This window comes from Peromyscus leucopus, chromosome 2 (assembly GCF_004664715.2).
Source record: "Peromyscus leucopus breed LL Stock chromosome 2, UCI_PerLeu_2.1, whole genome shotgun sequence".
NCBI classification, from domain to species: domain Eukaryota; kingdom Metazoa; phylum Chordata; class Mammalia; order Rodentia; family Cricetidae; genus Peromyscus; species Peromyscus leucopus.
In genome coordinates, this window is record NC_051064.1 from 90,928,454 (window position 1) to 90,943,491 (window position 15,038).

The window sequence follows — 15,038 nt, forward strand, 5'->3', positions numbered from 1 at the left end:
TTCTGCAGTTAATTTTTAAATGTTTCATTCCTAGAAAAAAGCTATGCATGCATAGATGTATCTTTATGTTTGTTTTTTTTAATGAAAAAATATATGCATATTACTGTATACTATGTGTACACACACATATATACATATATATGTGTTCACATACACACACACACACACACACACACACACACACGCATGCATGCACACATGCACACACTCACACACGCACGCACAGGCACAGGCACAGGCAGACCTGAGTTACCATAGATATACTTAGGATTTTTCTTTGACTGTCTTTCCTAACCAGCATTTATCAGTAGGAATTGTACTTGTGTTTAGAGTTTGATTTCCTGGCATAGCCACGTGCCCTAGTATGTTCTCCTGTGATGTTGAGTGGCAGCAATGAGCTGTATCCCCCAGTCAGCCTATAGTCACAGGAGTGAAGCTGCACTGAGTGCTGTGCTATTGAGCTGTGCTTGGTGGATGTGTTAAAATGCATGGTCACCTTATGATGGGTGTGTGCGGTGTGATCCATTGTAAGTCAAGGAGCTTCTGTGCATATGTATGTGTGTATATCTACATACAACATCTTGTTTGAACTTTTTTCCCATGAAGATATTCCTATATTAGCATTAAAATATTTACCTCAGATTTTAAAATAATTTTGTTATTTGACTATGTCATATATCAATTCAATGGACATCTATTGATGGAGACTTTAGTTTCCTTTTTGGAGGTTTTACATGAATTGATCAACGATTAATTGATTTTGAGACATGATCTTTCTATGTAGCTCAGCCTGATCTCAAACTTGTAAGCCTCCTGCCTCAGCCTATCAAGTACTGGGATTACAGGCCTTTACCATGGTACTTGTGAGGTGGTATTGTGTTCCCCAAAATATTGTGAACCCTAATAAACTTATTTGGGGTCAGAGACAGAACAGCCACAATATTAAACATAAAGGATAGATAGTAGTAGCACACGCCTTTAATCCTAGCATTCCAGAAGCAGAAATCCATCTGTTCAAGGATACAGCCAAGCATGGTGACTCACACCTTTAATCCCAGAAAGTGAGCCTTTAATCCCAGGGAGTGATGACAGAAAGCAGAAAGATATGTAAGGCGTGAGGACCAGAAACTAGAAGCATTTGGCCTGGTTAAGCATTTGGCTGGTTAAGCTTTCAGGCTTCTAGCAGCAGTTCAGCTGAGAGCCATTCTGGATGAGGACTCAGAGGCCTCCAGTCTGAGGAAACAGGATCAGTTGAGGATCCGGCAAGGTGCGGTAGCTGTGGCTTGTTCTGTCTCTCTGATTTTCCAATGTTCACCCCAATAACTGGCCTCGGGTTTGATTTTATTAATAAGGACTGTTAAGATTCCTGCTACATACTTGACTTATTTTTCTTGGTGATTTGTGTGAGGTGCTCATCAAAGAAATGCCTTGTGGCAGAAATGGTTAGTGTAGAGTGAACACAGTTGTAAGTGTGTGCTTTAGAAAGTGCCACCAGCTTTGTGCCTGTGTGGAACGAGCCTTCCCCTCCTTCGCCACAGGGCGCATCACCAGGCGTCTGTGGTTTCCGTCTGTTGGCTGAAAACTGTTTCTCCTGGGCGTATTTGTGTTGCATTTCTTTAATCACAATGAAACTCAGTATCTTCCCGTATATTCACTGGCTATCGTGTCCTTCCTACCCCAACCAAATAGGCCATTGTGCCTGGGATAGAGGCTACCAGGCCTTCTTCCTTCTGTTTTTCTTCCTTGGAAATAGAGCTTCTTAATATTACCTGTGAGGTTCAAGGGAAAAATAAGCTACATTGCCGAAACCCCCTCCCCCCAAAACAACCCTAAGTTAGCCATATGACCTAAGCTCAAGCCAATGAGCTATAACTAAGAATGCTCGTTTTAAGGGGTTGGGGGCATGTTGCCTTTGAAACATGAGAACCTGCGTTGATCCCCAGAACCCATGTAAAAAATGAGCATGGTATTTGTATGTATAACCTCAGCTGTGGGAAGGCAGATAAAAGTGGATCCGCTAGACCCACGGGCCAGCTAGTCTAGCCTACTTGGTGAGCTCCATGCTAGGAAGAGACCCTGTCTCAAACAAGATGGCATCCTAGGGGTGGCACCTGAGGTCGACCTCTGGCCTTCATGTGCACATGTGTACATGCATGCACGCATGTACGCGTGCGCACACACGCACGCACACTCACCCGCACCCGCACACGAATGCTGTATTCAGTTTCAAGAGCTATCTTCAGATGGAAACAGCTCCTCTCTCTTTATTTCTTCTCTTTCTTCTTCCCAGAACACAGACAGACACAGTAGCTAGACCATACAGTGCACTGGAGAGCAGGAATTCTTGAACTTTTTCCAATCAGGACCACTTTTTACCCAAGCAGCATTTCTGCAATCCTGGTAACAATAGGTATCTAAATTAAATAGTCAAAGCAAACATTTACTGCTATAAATCATAAAGAAATTTCTTCTAAAATAATTCCTTGGTATACGTACCATTTTAGTATCCATTGAAATAAGTTTTCATTCTAATAGGATGGATGCTTGTTTATTTGTACATAAATAATTAAACAATGGCTAAATATTTCATGTTTCAGGACATAGAGCATCTTTAACATTTTTCAGAGTTGACTGATATTTTGGTTATATAATGGTCAATACTGAGATTGCCACTCCACCTAAATAGATACATGGCAGAAGTATGTTTAGGGCCATTTCAGAAACTTCTGGGAGTTTCCTAATCTAAAGCTAATAATGATTTTTTAAAAAGGAACTCAAGTCAGCAACTTCCTTTTAAAAATATTTTTATGTGTATGGATGTTTTTCCTGCATATATGTCTGTACCACATGCATGCACTGCCAGCAGAGGCCAGAAGAGGGCGTCAGATCCTCTGGGACTAGTGCTGCAGACAGTTGTTAAGTTACCATCTTGGTGCTGGGAATAGAACCCAAGTCCTCTGGAAGAACAGCCAGTGTTCTTAACTGTTGAGCCATCTCTCCAGCCCCTCAAATCAGCAAACTTTATTGTCAAATATTCTAACACAGTATAATTTGAAGATGCACTAACTGCATGTTTGATTTTGAATTAAGTTTTGGTGATTTTGTGTTAAGAAACATGTTTTTTTTTATTATAAAGAAACTTTTTATTCATTTTATATAACAAATCACAGATCCTCCTCTTCCCTCCTCCCGCTCCTCCAGTCTCCTCACCTCCTACACACCCCCATCCCCTCCTACAGGAAAGTAAGGCTTCCCATGGGGAGTCAGCAGAGCCTGGTACTTTCAGCTGAGGCAGGTCCAATCCCCTCCCCTTGCATCAAGGCTGTGCAAGGTGTCCCATCATAGGTAGTGGGCTCCAAAATGCCGGCTCATGCACCAGGGATGGATCCTGATCCTCCTTCCAGGGGGACCCTTAAGCAGATCAAGCTACACAACTGTCTCACTTAAACAGAGGGCCTGGTCCAGTCCCGTGGAGGCTCCATGGGTGTTGGTCTAAATTTCATAGGAAGAAACCTCTTATTGTTGACAGCCTTTCATAGCTTCCATGTTCAGTATGACCCACAGTTTAAGAATTGAGCTGTAGACCACCAAGACAGAAATGGCCTGGATTCCACTTCCTGTCCTCAGTCCCACTAGAGAGTGGTAAGGTCTACCTTGCATAAGAAAGCATTTGGGGTTTTTCTGTTAGAATTGAATGCTGTTATGGTAAATATACATCCTTAGCTTATTTCTCAATTAGATTTCTCTTTTAACTGCATAAGTCTTGTAAATTAAAAAAGTCACTCCTGTGGTTAGCATGTGTGTTTCTCATTTTTAAAAACCAGTTCACCCAAGGATTTCCTATATTGTATTCTGTGTTTATTCAGTTCTCGTTTTTTTGTATATTTGATCGTGTGAATATATTTACATTTCGAATTCTCTCTCAGTTGTTTGGAAATACAGGTTTCTAAGACAGGGAAAAGGTGATTTTTTTTTCTTCTGCCCATTTCTGGATCTCTCCCCTCAGGTGTGTAGGAAATGAGAAGTCAGGAACACACAGAGTGTGGAATGTAAAGGAAAGTGGGAGAAGAAAAAACAAAATGCTCTCCAGGAAAGTTCGTTTCCTTTTCCAACACTGATCACACCAGGAAATTGAAATATCCAAGAGCAGATAATGGGAGCTGTTATCTTGTCAGGCACCAGACATCTTTAAAATAATTTAAAATTAAGTCAAATGTTCTGGGGTAATTTCAAACTTCAGCTCTGAATTTTACATTGGAGCCTAATGACATCTTAGAGTCTTGGTGGAAGGACTGGAACATTCATTCTCTGTAAGTGTTGCCTACCATTTATTTACGGCTCTGTGGTGGACACGCCGACACTAGGTCACGCTACAACAGTACTTCCCTAGATAAAAGCATTTACTTCTGCCTCCAGCACTATGTATGCATCTTTACTTTCCAGTCATGAGACTGTTGAACCTTTACCATATGAAATGGCTCTAGAAGTGAAGTAAACCAGGGCAGTCTCTGCTGTAGGTGGCATGAGAGGACAGTGATGAGCGAGTGAACTGGATCAAGATTCACATCTCTCTCTGCCATACCACGCAGTAACCTGGGGCAACATAATTTCACCCCCTTGAGCCCTAGTTTCTTTAACATTAAGATATGGGGACTTGTGGGATTTTTCTCTTTGAGTCATGAGAATTCATGGAAGGGCTACCAAGCTGAGCCTACCACGGTGCCTGATATACAAACCCAATACACGTTAGCTGTAAAAATGAACTTGGAACTTATTATCACTAACAGCAGAAAGAGAAGTCAAGCATATTATTGCATTTTTTTTGTGGATTTTATTTTATTTACTCTTTGTAACAATCTCAAGGATTCATAGAGAAAGATATAGGAACAAAATAAGTAATCAGTCAAAGGTCACATACTTACTAAATGACAGAATGAAATAGGAATATGAGAAGGCTATAGCTTTAAAGCTCATAGCTTTCTGTTGTACTGTGGTACTTCTGTGTGAGATATAATCTGTTACACATAAAATAACCAAATATCAGCATGTGACCCAAACCATAAAGTCGATAATATTGGTGTTTTGTTCACTTACTCATTCATCAATCATGAGTCTTCTTTAGTCTTAGCTAAATGACTATGCTAGAAATACAGTCATGATCTATTTCATCACATGGCGTGCTCATGGTTTCATAGGAAAAGCAAAAATATACAAATAAATGCTCACAAGGAAATACAAATTCTGGTTGGACGTTTGTCGTCAGTGTAGTTGGAAAGGGAGCAGTTCTGGAAAGCCCTTACCAGAGAGGGAAGCCCTGACCAGAGTCTGAAAGGTAGAGAACTCACCTGCAAAGGAAGACGTGGATAGATCAGGGCTGAGTATGCACTGTGGAGTACACGCGTAATGCTAACTGGATTGCATAACATCAGGGAAGTGTAGATGAGGCTGGACAGGGGAGCAGAAAGCTCAAAAATTGCACAGTGAAGAGCCTGGCTGTGGGGAAGCACAGAGATGCAGAATAGTTGATCCATCCATTTCCCAGGTCAGGCAGACTGTCGAGGCCGAATTCAAACCAGTCAGATAGACCTGAGGTTTGGAATCTGCTGGAGGGCAAAACTGTATGCCAAGTTTGTTTTGTGTCTCTACCAGTTTCCTGATTACCTTTTGATTTTCATGATTGTACTTTCTAAATCTCTAGGTACGTGAGGCCTTTAGGGTGTTTGTTGGCCATAGAGAGTTCTTCCTAACGCTCCACGGCCTCTTGCCTCCCCAATTCCTTCATCAGGCAGCTCAAGAGTCAAGCTGGTCTGTACTAAGGGTTAGTGACTTAGAGGGAGAAGAATGTATAAAATACCCTGCAAGGCTGGGCACTGCATCCGAGAAGTTAGAATTTGTAGCTAAACACAGGTAAGTATTTTAGTGTAATAACAGATGTATGTGTGAGTGTATATATAATGGATGCGTGTTTGAAGGTGGATGTGTATGTGCATGCTTACATCTCAGGGAGGTGAATGTTCCACAGGAGGAAACAATTTCCTGAGTTGTTTCCAATTCTGGCTGTGTAAACTGCTGTGTCCTGTGACTCCACCTTGCTAGAACTGGAAAGCAGAGAGGCGGAACACGATGCACACGTATTTCTGGAGGAAAGAAAACTTGGTCATGCTAAGTACTGAGAGTCTGGTGCTGAGAACACATTAGGAACTGGAGTGGAAACAGTGAGTCTCGTCGTCGTCATTCTCTCTCGTGGCTGCTTTGCGTCCCTCATCAGCAGGAACACAGTTGTTGCACCTGTGTGAAAGCAGCCGGCAGCAGCGTCCGGGCTTGAAATGCCAGCGTGGTGATGCCAGCAACGGAAAGTGTACTGCAGGATTCGACTGAATGAACTTTTAGTTTACACTTGAAAGCCATGGACAGCACGCATCCCTTCTGCCTAAGAATCAGTCACACATGGGACACCTCCTTCCTGCCGCCGCTCAGGGACCATCGCAACAAAAGGGCTGGAAAGATTCTAAGAGTCAGAGGCCAGGGAGGAGAAAACCACGTCTTCTGGACCTGACAAGACCACTGCCCTCAGGAACCCACAGCAGCCGTGGTTGTCTGCATAAAAGCCCCTCCAGATCAAGCAGTCAGCAGTCTAGCCTGGAGCGGCGGGGGCTCGGGAAGAGCCACGGACAGTGGTGGCCTCTGTGGGGGGGAGAGACCACTGCTGTAAGGTTTCGCTCCTGGTAGGCTGACCATGCTACAGTGGATGGGTGTGCGCCATACCCGGAAACATATGGAAAGCACAAATACGAGCCAATGGATATTCAACTAAAAATAAGAGTGGATAGAAAGTTAGGGGGTTGGTAGGGAGGTGGGGGCGGAGCTGGTGGGGGTTAAGGAGAGGCAAATGACCAAAATATATTGTATGAAATTCTCAAGGAATCAAAATTTTTCTTTTAAAAAGAGTATATATCTAATGCAAGAAGAGTGTCAGTGAGGCCCAGTATCCATGGTGTAGCAGAAGCCAGAGGCCTGGAACCAGACCAGTGACCCATTGCGATGAGCACTTGCAAGCAAAGGACGAAAGGCTTCACTGTGGCCACGCCACAGCTTCCATGCTGGGATTCTAAAATGTGTTTGTTGTTGTTGTTTTGTTTGTTTTTGGTTTTACTTTTAAATTTTGTTATGGGGGGGGGGGAAGGTCACAGGGCCAGAGAGCAGAAGCGAGAGGATGGGGAGATGAGTGGGATCGAGATGCATGAGGTGAAATTCCCAAAGAATCAACAAAAAAGTTGAGTTAAAAAAGAATATATATCTAAAGAAGAATGATCTATCATGGTCTGTCTTACCTCTCAACATCTTAAATACTAAAACTCTTGAGTATTATATCTAGAAATCCTGAGTTTTTAAGTTAATGTCACATAGAAGTTAGATACCAATATTTTTCCACATACCATCACACATGGAACTCTAACAGACTGACGGTATTGCAGAGTTGAAGAGTCCAACCCTTGTTTGATAGACAAAGAATTTAAGACTTTGGCACGCTAACTTACCTGCCCCAATGGCTGACTTAAACTATAGCCGAATTGGGAGGGATGCTGCAGTCGCTAGCCTCTGCTGTCCTGTGTGCTTAGCGTGATCTGCACGTGGGTAAATCATGCTTCTCCTCACCTCTTTCACCATAAGTCCTAGAAAACATAACTGGATCATGGATGCTGCACGGGAGACAGATGGGCCCTGCTCTAGCTGTTTAGAAGCCTTGGCTGGCAAACTGGCTTTGATTTACAGGCAGTTTATTGTCTGATTATTTTGTTATTAGATGAATGTTTTATTTTTTGTGTGAAACATTCTTAGAAGTCATAATTTTAAAAAATGGCTACTGGGTGTATTCAATTACTGCATTTCACAATTTTTTTTAAATGGAGAAATTTAGTAGGTATATTCTGTACTGTGAGTATGTATTTACCTGATCAACTATAACAACTCTAATAGAATCATTTACAGCTCATTGAGAAAATAAAAGTGCTTCCATAAACATTCACATGACACCTAGCTCTTATTTCAGGTAACCAATTTCTTTTTTAAAAATTGCCCAAATTTAGAGTTATATGAGACAGCCAGAACATCTAAGCAGTTTATGAAGAAATTTAAATGGCCACAGGCTTCCCAGACTTAGAGTGTAAGATCAGATAATGATATTAATTCTTACTGATCTCTGCTACAAAGTTATTTTACTATCCTTACCTCTTTGTTACATTAAAAAAGCATTTCCATAGGTTTTCTGATATTATTTGCAACAAGAAAAATACTTAATATTTAATTGTTACTTTAACATCAAATCCTCAGTTCAAACTTTCGCTAGAAATTGTGCTGGCTTTTTTTTTAAGCTAAGTAACTTAAAATCAAATTTTATCCAATTTTATGAATAAAACATATTTTCTAAGAGTACAGCAAATGATTCTAATAGCAGAAGCAGCATTTGTTTTCATTCCCACAGATATAAGCCTGACTGCTAGCTGGAGCCTTTGAGGAACAAAACTCTTGAAGGAAATGTGTATTCTCTCTTTCTTCTCGCCCCCTTCTCTCTCTCCCGTCTCCCTCCTTTCCTCTTTTTTTCCCTCTCTTCCCTCCATCCCTCCCCTTTTCTCCAAGGCATTTTGATGGTTTTCTGTGTTAAGAACACAAGGTCTGAAGAAAATGTGCAGAAGATGAGCCTGATTTAAAATAGTACAGAAATACGTGATACCACAGTTCAAGGTTATTTAGTCAAAAACACTCTATCAGAGAGAGGGTGTTTTTCACACACATGGGAAAATAGACACATACAAAGAAGGGCAAGACAGGCGAACCTGAGCCTTGCAGAGCATGCCAAGACCTGCAGGGTCTTCAGACTGCAGCGCTTGCTGGAGCTCCTCCCTGAAGGGCAGCTTGTCAGGTACTGGGCTGGTGGGCTCACGGGAACCAGAGGGAGGCTTCAAGCGTGGTGTGTTTCAGGAAGCTGCGTGCATCTCTAACACTGGCCAAAGGGGCTCTTGATCAGTTTGGTGAGTCTGCTCTTCTGTAGCGCAGAACATCAAGAAGACCCCAGGGGGATGCCGGATCTCTTGGTCTGATTCTGTTTGCCCTCCCTTTCACATACCAGAACTTGAAGCACAGAGATGTAGACTCATTCTCAAACACAAATAGTAACAACAACGAGAAGAACAAAAACCCACCTGAAGTAGTGTTACCCTGTGATCTCCCCCACCCCCGGCGCTGTGGTACTTCTGTGTATTTACCCAGAATGTTTGAAGTTGGTGTGTTGAAGGGATGGCTGCATGCCATGTTTATTGCAGCATTTTGTACAAGTCAGGTTATGGAATCAACCCAAGTGTCCACCAGCCAGTTAACAAACACGTTTTGGAATATCTGCATAATGGAATACCACCCAGACTTACTAAAGAGAGAAATTCTGTCACCTGTGACAACACTACTGGAGGTGAAGGAAGCTAGCCCAGGACACATGCCTCATTTCTCCTCACGTGTGAGAGGACACAACTGAGGATCTACCGAACTCACGGGAGCAGAGAGGAGACTGGTAGTCACCATTGGGGTGGGGCTCAACTGGAGAGAGAATAATGAAAAGGTTCCATGTCTTAGAACAGAGAGCAGAAGGTTGATAAGTTTTGCTCTCTTGTACATTGGTGACTGGAGCTCACAGTTATGCTAACAGAATAAAAGAGAAGTATTCTCAAAACAAGGACTTGATGTAATCACTCTACGTCATATTAAAATTACACTGCACATTACTGTAACTTACCAACATTGTAAAATCCTAAAAGACTTAAAAACAAAACTTGAAGCTTCACCCAACCGCATTGAAAATCATTGCTATAAGTGAGCTAAAGAAATCAAGAAAGAGAGAGTCAGGTCCCACTGTCCTCAGCTCCTCCAGCATTCTCCCAACCTCTAGTCTGCAGAGGAGAAGTTAGGGGGTGGCATACAGCACTTACAGCTGCAAGCTCAGTTGGGTAGTGAAGCCACCACCTCACGTGTCCTCCGGAACAAGCTGGAGGTGGTTGTGGTAGCAGAAAGCCTAGGAGGGTGAGGCTGCCTGTGGTAACCCTCTGTCTGTGGTACGCCCTCTGCCTGTGGTACACCCTCTGTGGTACACCCTCTGCCTGTGGTACACCCTCTGCCTGTAATACACCCTCTGCCTGTGATACACCCTCTGTGGTACACCCTCTGTGGTACACCCTCTGTGGTACACCCTCTGTGGTAACCCTCTGCCTGTGGTACACCCTCTGCCTGTGGTACACCCTCTGTCTGTGGTGCACTCTCTGTCTGTGGTACACCCTCTGCCTGTGGTAATGCTCTGCCTGTGGTACACCCTCTGCCTGTGGTACACCCTCTGCCTGTGGTACACCCTCTGCCTGTGGTAATGCTCTGCCTGTGGTACACCCTCTGCCTGTGGTAATGCTCTGCCTGTGGTACACCCTCTGCCTGTGGTAACCCTCTGCCTGTGGTACACCCTCTGCCTGTGGTACACCCTCTGCCTGTGGTACACCCTCTGCCTGTGGTAATGCTCTGTCTGTGGTAACCCTCTGTCTGTGGTACACCCTCTGCCTGTGGTACACCCTCTGCCTGTGGTACACCCTCTGCCTGTGGTACACCCTCTGCCTGTGGTACACCCTCTGCCTGTGGTACACCCTCTGCCTGTGGTACACCCTCTGTCTGTGGTACACCCTCTGTCTGTGGTACACCCTCTGCCTGTGGTAACCCTCTGTCTGTGGTACGCCCTCTGTCTGTGGTACACCCTCTGCCCCTGCTCAGGTTCTGAAGTGAGGTGCCCAGGACCAGAATGACAGCTCTGAGGGAGCCCTTAGCCACGATAACCAGGACTGACAGTTGCCTTTGGGTGTTCCTTCCATGGGATCCAGTAAACCCTGTGCTTCATGGAGATAACTGAGTGGCCACTGTAGGTGATTTTTTTTAACTTCCAGCATAAAAAGAGGCGATTTCCATCAGCTATCTGCTTGCAGTAGAGTATCAAGAAATCAAAAGAACAGAGATCAAAGAAAATTGCTGAACTAGGTGTTAGATGCAGGCATTGATTTTCTCCAGTTGTACTTTAAAAAAATCTACAAAAATGGTAACACATACAGCAGTAGAATTTCTAATATGTTCCTAATGCTAGCAGTGGTTTCCTCCTTGTCTCCACATGTAGGGATGGTTTTGTATAACAAGACACAGTGAAGCAGACCCTTAAACTTCATCTTATTTTATTATCAAAACTTAAAGAGAATCCAAGAAAAAGAGGTGTTTAAAACTCAGTAAACTGGAATGTGTTTAGTGGGTGCTCATAAGTGGCCTTGTTATCTCACCAACATTCATTTGCTGAGAATCTGGAAATTTCTGATAAAAAATTGATCATTATTTTCTTATATGTGTAGATGTTTTAAAATAATATTTTCATCATGACTAAGACTTCATTCACATTAATTATTTACTACTATTTAATGGTATTTTGTTTCTTAAGCCTTAGATCATAGCTTTACCAAATGTTAATTTTGTTTTTAAGTATTTTATGAGTATGGGGCAGTTTTGAATTTTGATTTTGGATTCTACCAGTGTTTTATATATTTACATATGAGAAATTGATTTTACAGTAAAATCTCTATGTTTAAAAATGATTCCCAGATAATTGAAATAATCTTCATCAAAACAGGTACTTGCATTGTTAATGAAAGTATGACCTAAGTTCTCACTAAACTTTATTCATAGTGTATTATTTTCTAGAAATCACTGGGCTTTGCTTATTTTTCTTTGTGTTAAACTTGCAAATTAAATCATTGAAAGTAATTTAGAAATGAGCACCATAAATCATTTCCTGAACAGTCATTACAGCACATTGTAAACTAATGGAACAAATTCAACCAGGGCTTGTTTCTGCATATGGCCAAAGAATTGGAGCTAAACTGGAAACTGCCTAGTTGTGCTGACTTCTTTGTTCCCCCGTCATCCTGAAACACCTATGACATAGGGTATTGTGGATATGTGTACACTGTGTGAAGATATATTGCTGTGATTGGTTTAATAGAGCTGAATGGCCAATAGCTAGGCAGGAAGAAGTTAGGTGGGACTTCCGGGGACATTGAGGCTTCTGGGAAGAGAGAGACAGGAGATGCGAGCGAGACTCTGAAGTTGGACATACAGTACAGAACAGAGGTAACTGAGCCATATGGCAGAATGTAGATTAATAGTAACAGGTTAATTTGAGCTAGTTGGGGACAAGCCTAAGCTAAGGTCAAACTTGCATAATAAATAATAACTCTCTGTGTTATCAAAGATAATCCAACAAGAAAGCTTGCTACATATAGTAGGATGAGTTGATTCAGTTACAGTTGGAAAATTGCATGCATAAAGTTTCCTGTAGATTACTTAATGGCAAGCTCCATCCTATACCTCAAGCATTACCAACCCACTTCCTCATTTATGTTTGTAGATTCTATTTAAGGGTTTAAAATTCATTGTGCTTCTTTCTTCCCACAGACAGGATCCCGAGACCATTCCAATGTCTCCATCCCTTCAAGACCTGTTCTCCCTGGGAATACAGTTGGGGACTTCCTTCCACTGCAAGCGGAACTTGATACAACTTACACTTTTTTAAAGGAGACATTCATAAATACAGCACCCCATTCTCTGACGTCATCCCAGTCCTCTCCAGTGATCCCTGCTAATGCCAAAAGACCATCTCAGATTGGATTATGACTTTATGAAATAAAAAAAATGGAGGACGAGTTAATGACACAATTAAAATTGTTTTGAAGGGGGATTTTCCTGAGTTTTGTTTAATGCAAGTGAGGGTGGGCTTTTGAAAATTGTGTAATATCTTGATGTGTACAGAGATCTCTGTCTCCTTAAGTAAGGAAATAACCCACTTTTCCTCTCTAAGTTTTATTTATTATCACAGTTGCTCATCTTTATGTAACATATTTTTAAATGTTAAAGAATGACTCATTTTGGGTAATTTCCCTCGGACTTAAAAAAATCAATAAGCCATTTTAGTCTCTATCTATCAAAGTTGTTTCATACTTGTCTATTTTAAAGCAAGACTGCAATACTTTAATAGGATTGAGAGAGCTATTTGAAATGTATGCCAATGATTCCTGTCATTTCATGGCAGCCCTGCCATGGTTCACTGAGCCCCTCTTCGCTCCTGTCAGCTCGACTGAAGACAAGCATTTAGTTGCAAACTTTAAGCAGGTTGTGCAAAACAGAAATGATGTGAGTGCCTCTCCTCCTGCACAATAATGTCACTCCTGGTCAATGTGAGAAGGTCAGGTTGCTCCTTGTAAAGCTACATGATACCACTTGCCCATTTGAACAAGTTAAGTTAACTGCCGAATCTGGTCCCTGTAGGCACTGAAAACCTTGTCCTTTTATCAAGTCTGTGTTTGATGAGAAGGCAGAGCAGAGCGGCTCTGCTGGGAGGGCTTCCATGGACTGCTCAGGCACTTTATAAGGACAGTTCCCACGCCAGTGTAGCAGGTGATCTATTTAGTATAAGCTGAAAAACTTCAAGGTAACGGCCATTTTGACCTTCAGAATAGACTCCTTTTTTTGTTTTTGTTGTTGGTAAGACCCAAGAGTGACGACCGTCTTTGATGCTGACAGAATTTAAAACAAGGCCATTGCCCTGCATTTTCTGCCTTGTAGCACACAAAAGTAAAATTGTATGTCAGGCCGAGATGTCGGGGAGCTGACAAGATGCCCCAGTGACATTTCAGCTAGAAAGAGCAAGTGTCTTGCAACCAAGTGGTCAAATATCAAATAATAGGTCAAGCAGGAAGGAGCTGAGTCCTAACCACAAAGAGGTTTCTGGTAACTTACTTGACAAGCTTTTGGGCGCTCTGTGGCTTGACAAAGTGATGTTCTGTTGGGTACCGCTAGACAGACTGTTCTTTATCGCCGTCAGAAGATCAGGCATTGACATTGATTAAACTCTTTAACCCTTAAAGGTTAACTCCTTACAGTTTGCATCATGGTAAGTGAAGAACAAAAGAATACTTGTAATATGCGTTTGTTTTGTATTCACCATTTAACTCCCCAGTGACATTAACTTCTAATGAGAACTGTAGTTTTTGACAAAGAATTTTGCCATAAAATCTGTATTTGATATTATCTTTCATGATAGAATTTTTCATTATGGATACGTTAGAAAATACCAGTTTGTATTATGAAGCCTGTATTGTGTTTCGGGACATTTGGCCTTGGGGAATAAAATCTGTGTGCTACTGTGCATTGTGCCGTCCAGATCAGCCCGTGGTGTGTGCTGCCTGATGCGACACAGCATCATCGCTGTCACTTTGTGTCATACTCTTTCTTAAAACACTGGGCCAGGGTAATGAGCTTTGTATACAACTCTAGAAAGCTTTATATGAGGAGTAAAATTCTATTTTTAACCAAATTGCCCTTAATTCTTTTTATTTAATTTGTTTTTTATTTTATTTTGGAACTCTCAATGTGCTCTGAATAAAGTTACCTGTGAAATTCAGCTTGCATACAGAACACAGAACGCGCCGTGGTTTTCATGAAGACTGTAGATTAATTTCTTCACATTTCAAGATACTTCCTTAGCCATTTCTGCAGCAATGAAGGTGTTCTGCACAGATGTTGACATACAGGCTTGTAGTTTACATGTTCTCACTAAACTTTCAGTCCTCACACTAGGAGGGCATTGCTACATTATGTAACCCATGTGCCTCTCTCTCTCTCTCTCTCTCTCTCTCTCTCTCTCTCTCTCTCTCTCTCTCTCTCTCTCTCTCTCTCTCTGTGTGTGTGTGTGTGTGTGTGTAGTCTACTTTCAGATCCTAGCAGATTAAGAGGAGTGAGTGCTTTTGTAAAATATGTCTTGTACAGGCCTTAGTCTGCTTACTTTAATTTCACAGTATTAATGGGAAAACGCAAAATTGTGTATCTGTATATGCTCCTACAGACAGATTATGCACAGAGAATTCTGAGCTGTAAACTAAAAGAAGATTATTAAATTAAATCGAAGCATGTCACATTTA

At 42.0% G+C, this 15,038-nt stretch overlaps 1 protein-coding gene across 3 annotated transcripts in view; it reads left to right on the forward strand.

Moving 5' to 3' along the window:
* Positions 1–14,266, forward strand: part of Ccdc171 (coiled-coil domain containing 171) — a 318,485-nt gene extending 304,219 nt beyond the window's left edge. For all 3 annotated transcript variants that reach the window (XM_028873279.2, XM_028873278.2, XM_037202698.1), the window contains one exon: positions 12,517–14,266. In XM_028873279.2, the coding sequence (XP_028729112.1) occupies positions 12,517–12,735 (219 nt within the window). In that variant the 3' untranslated portion in view covers positions 12,736–14,266. The remainder of the gene's footprint in view (positions 1–12,516) is intronic.
* The last annotated feature ends 772 nt before the right edge of the window (positions 14,267–15,038 follow it).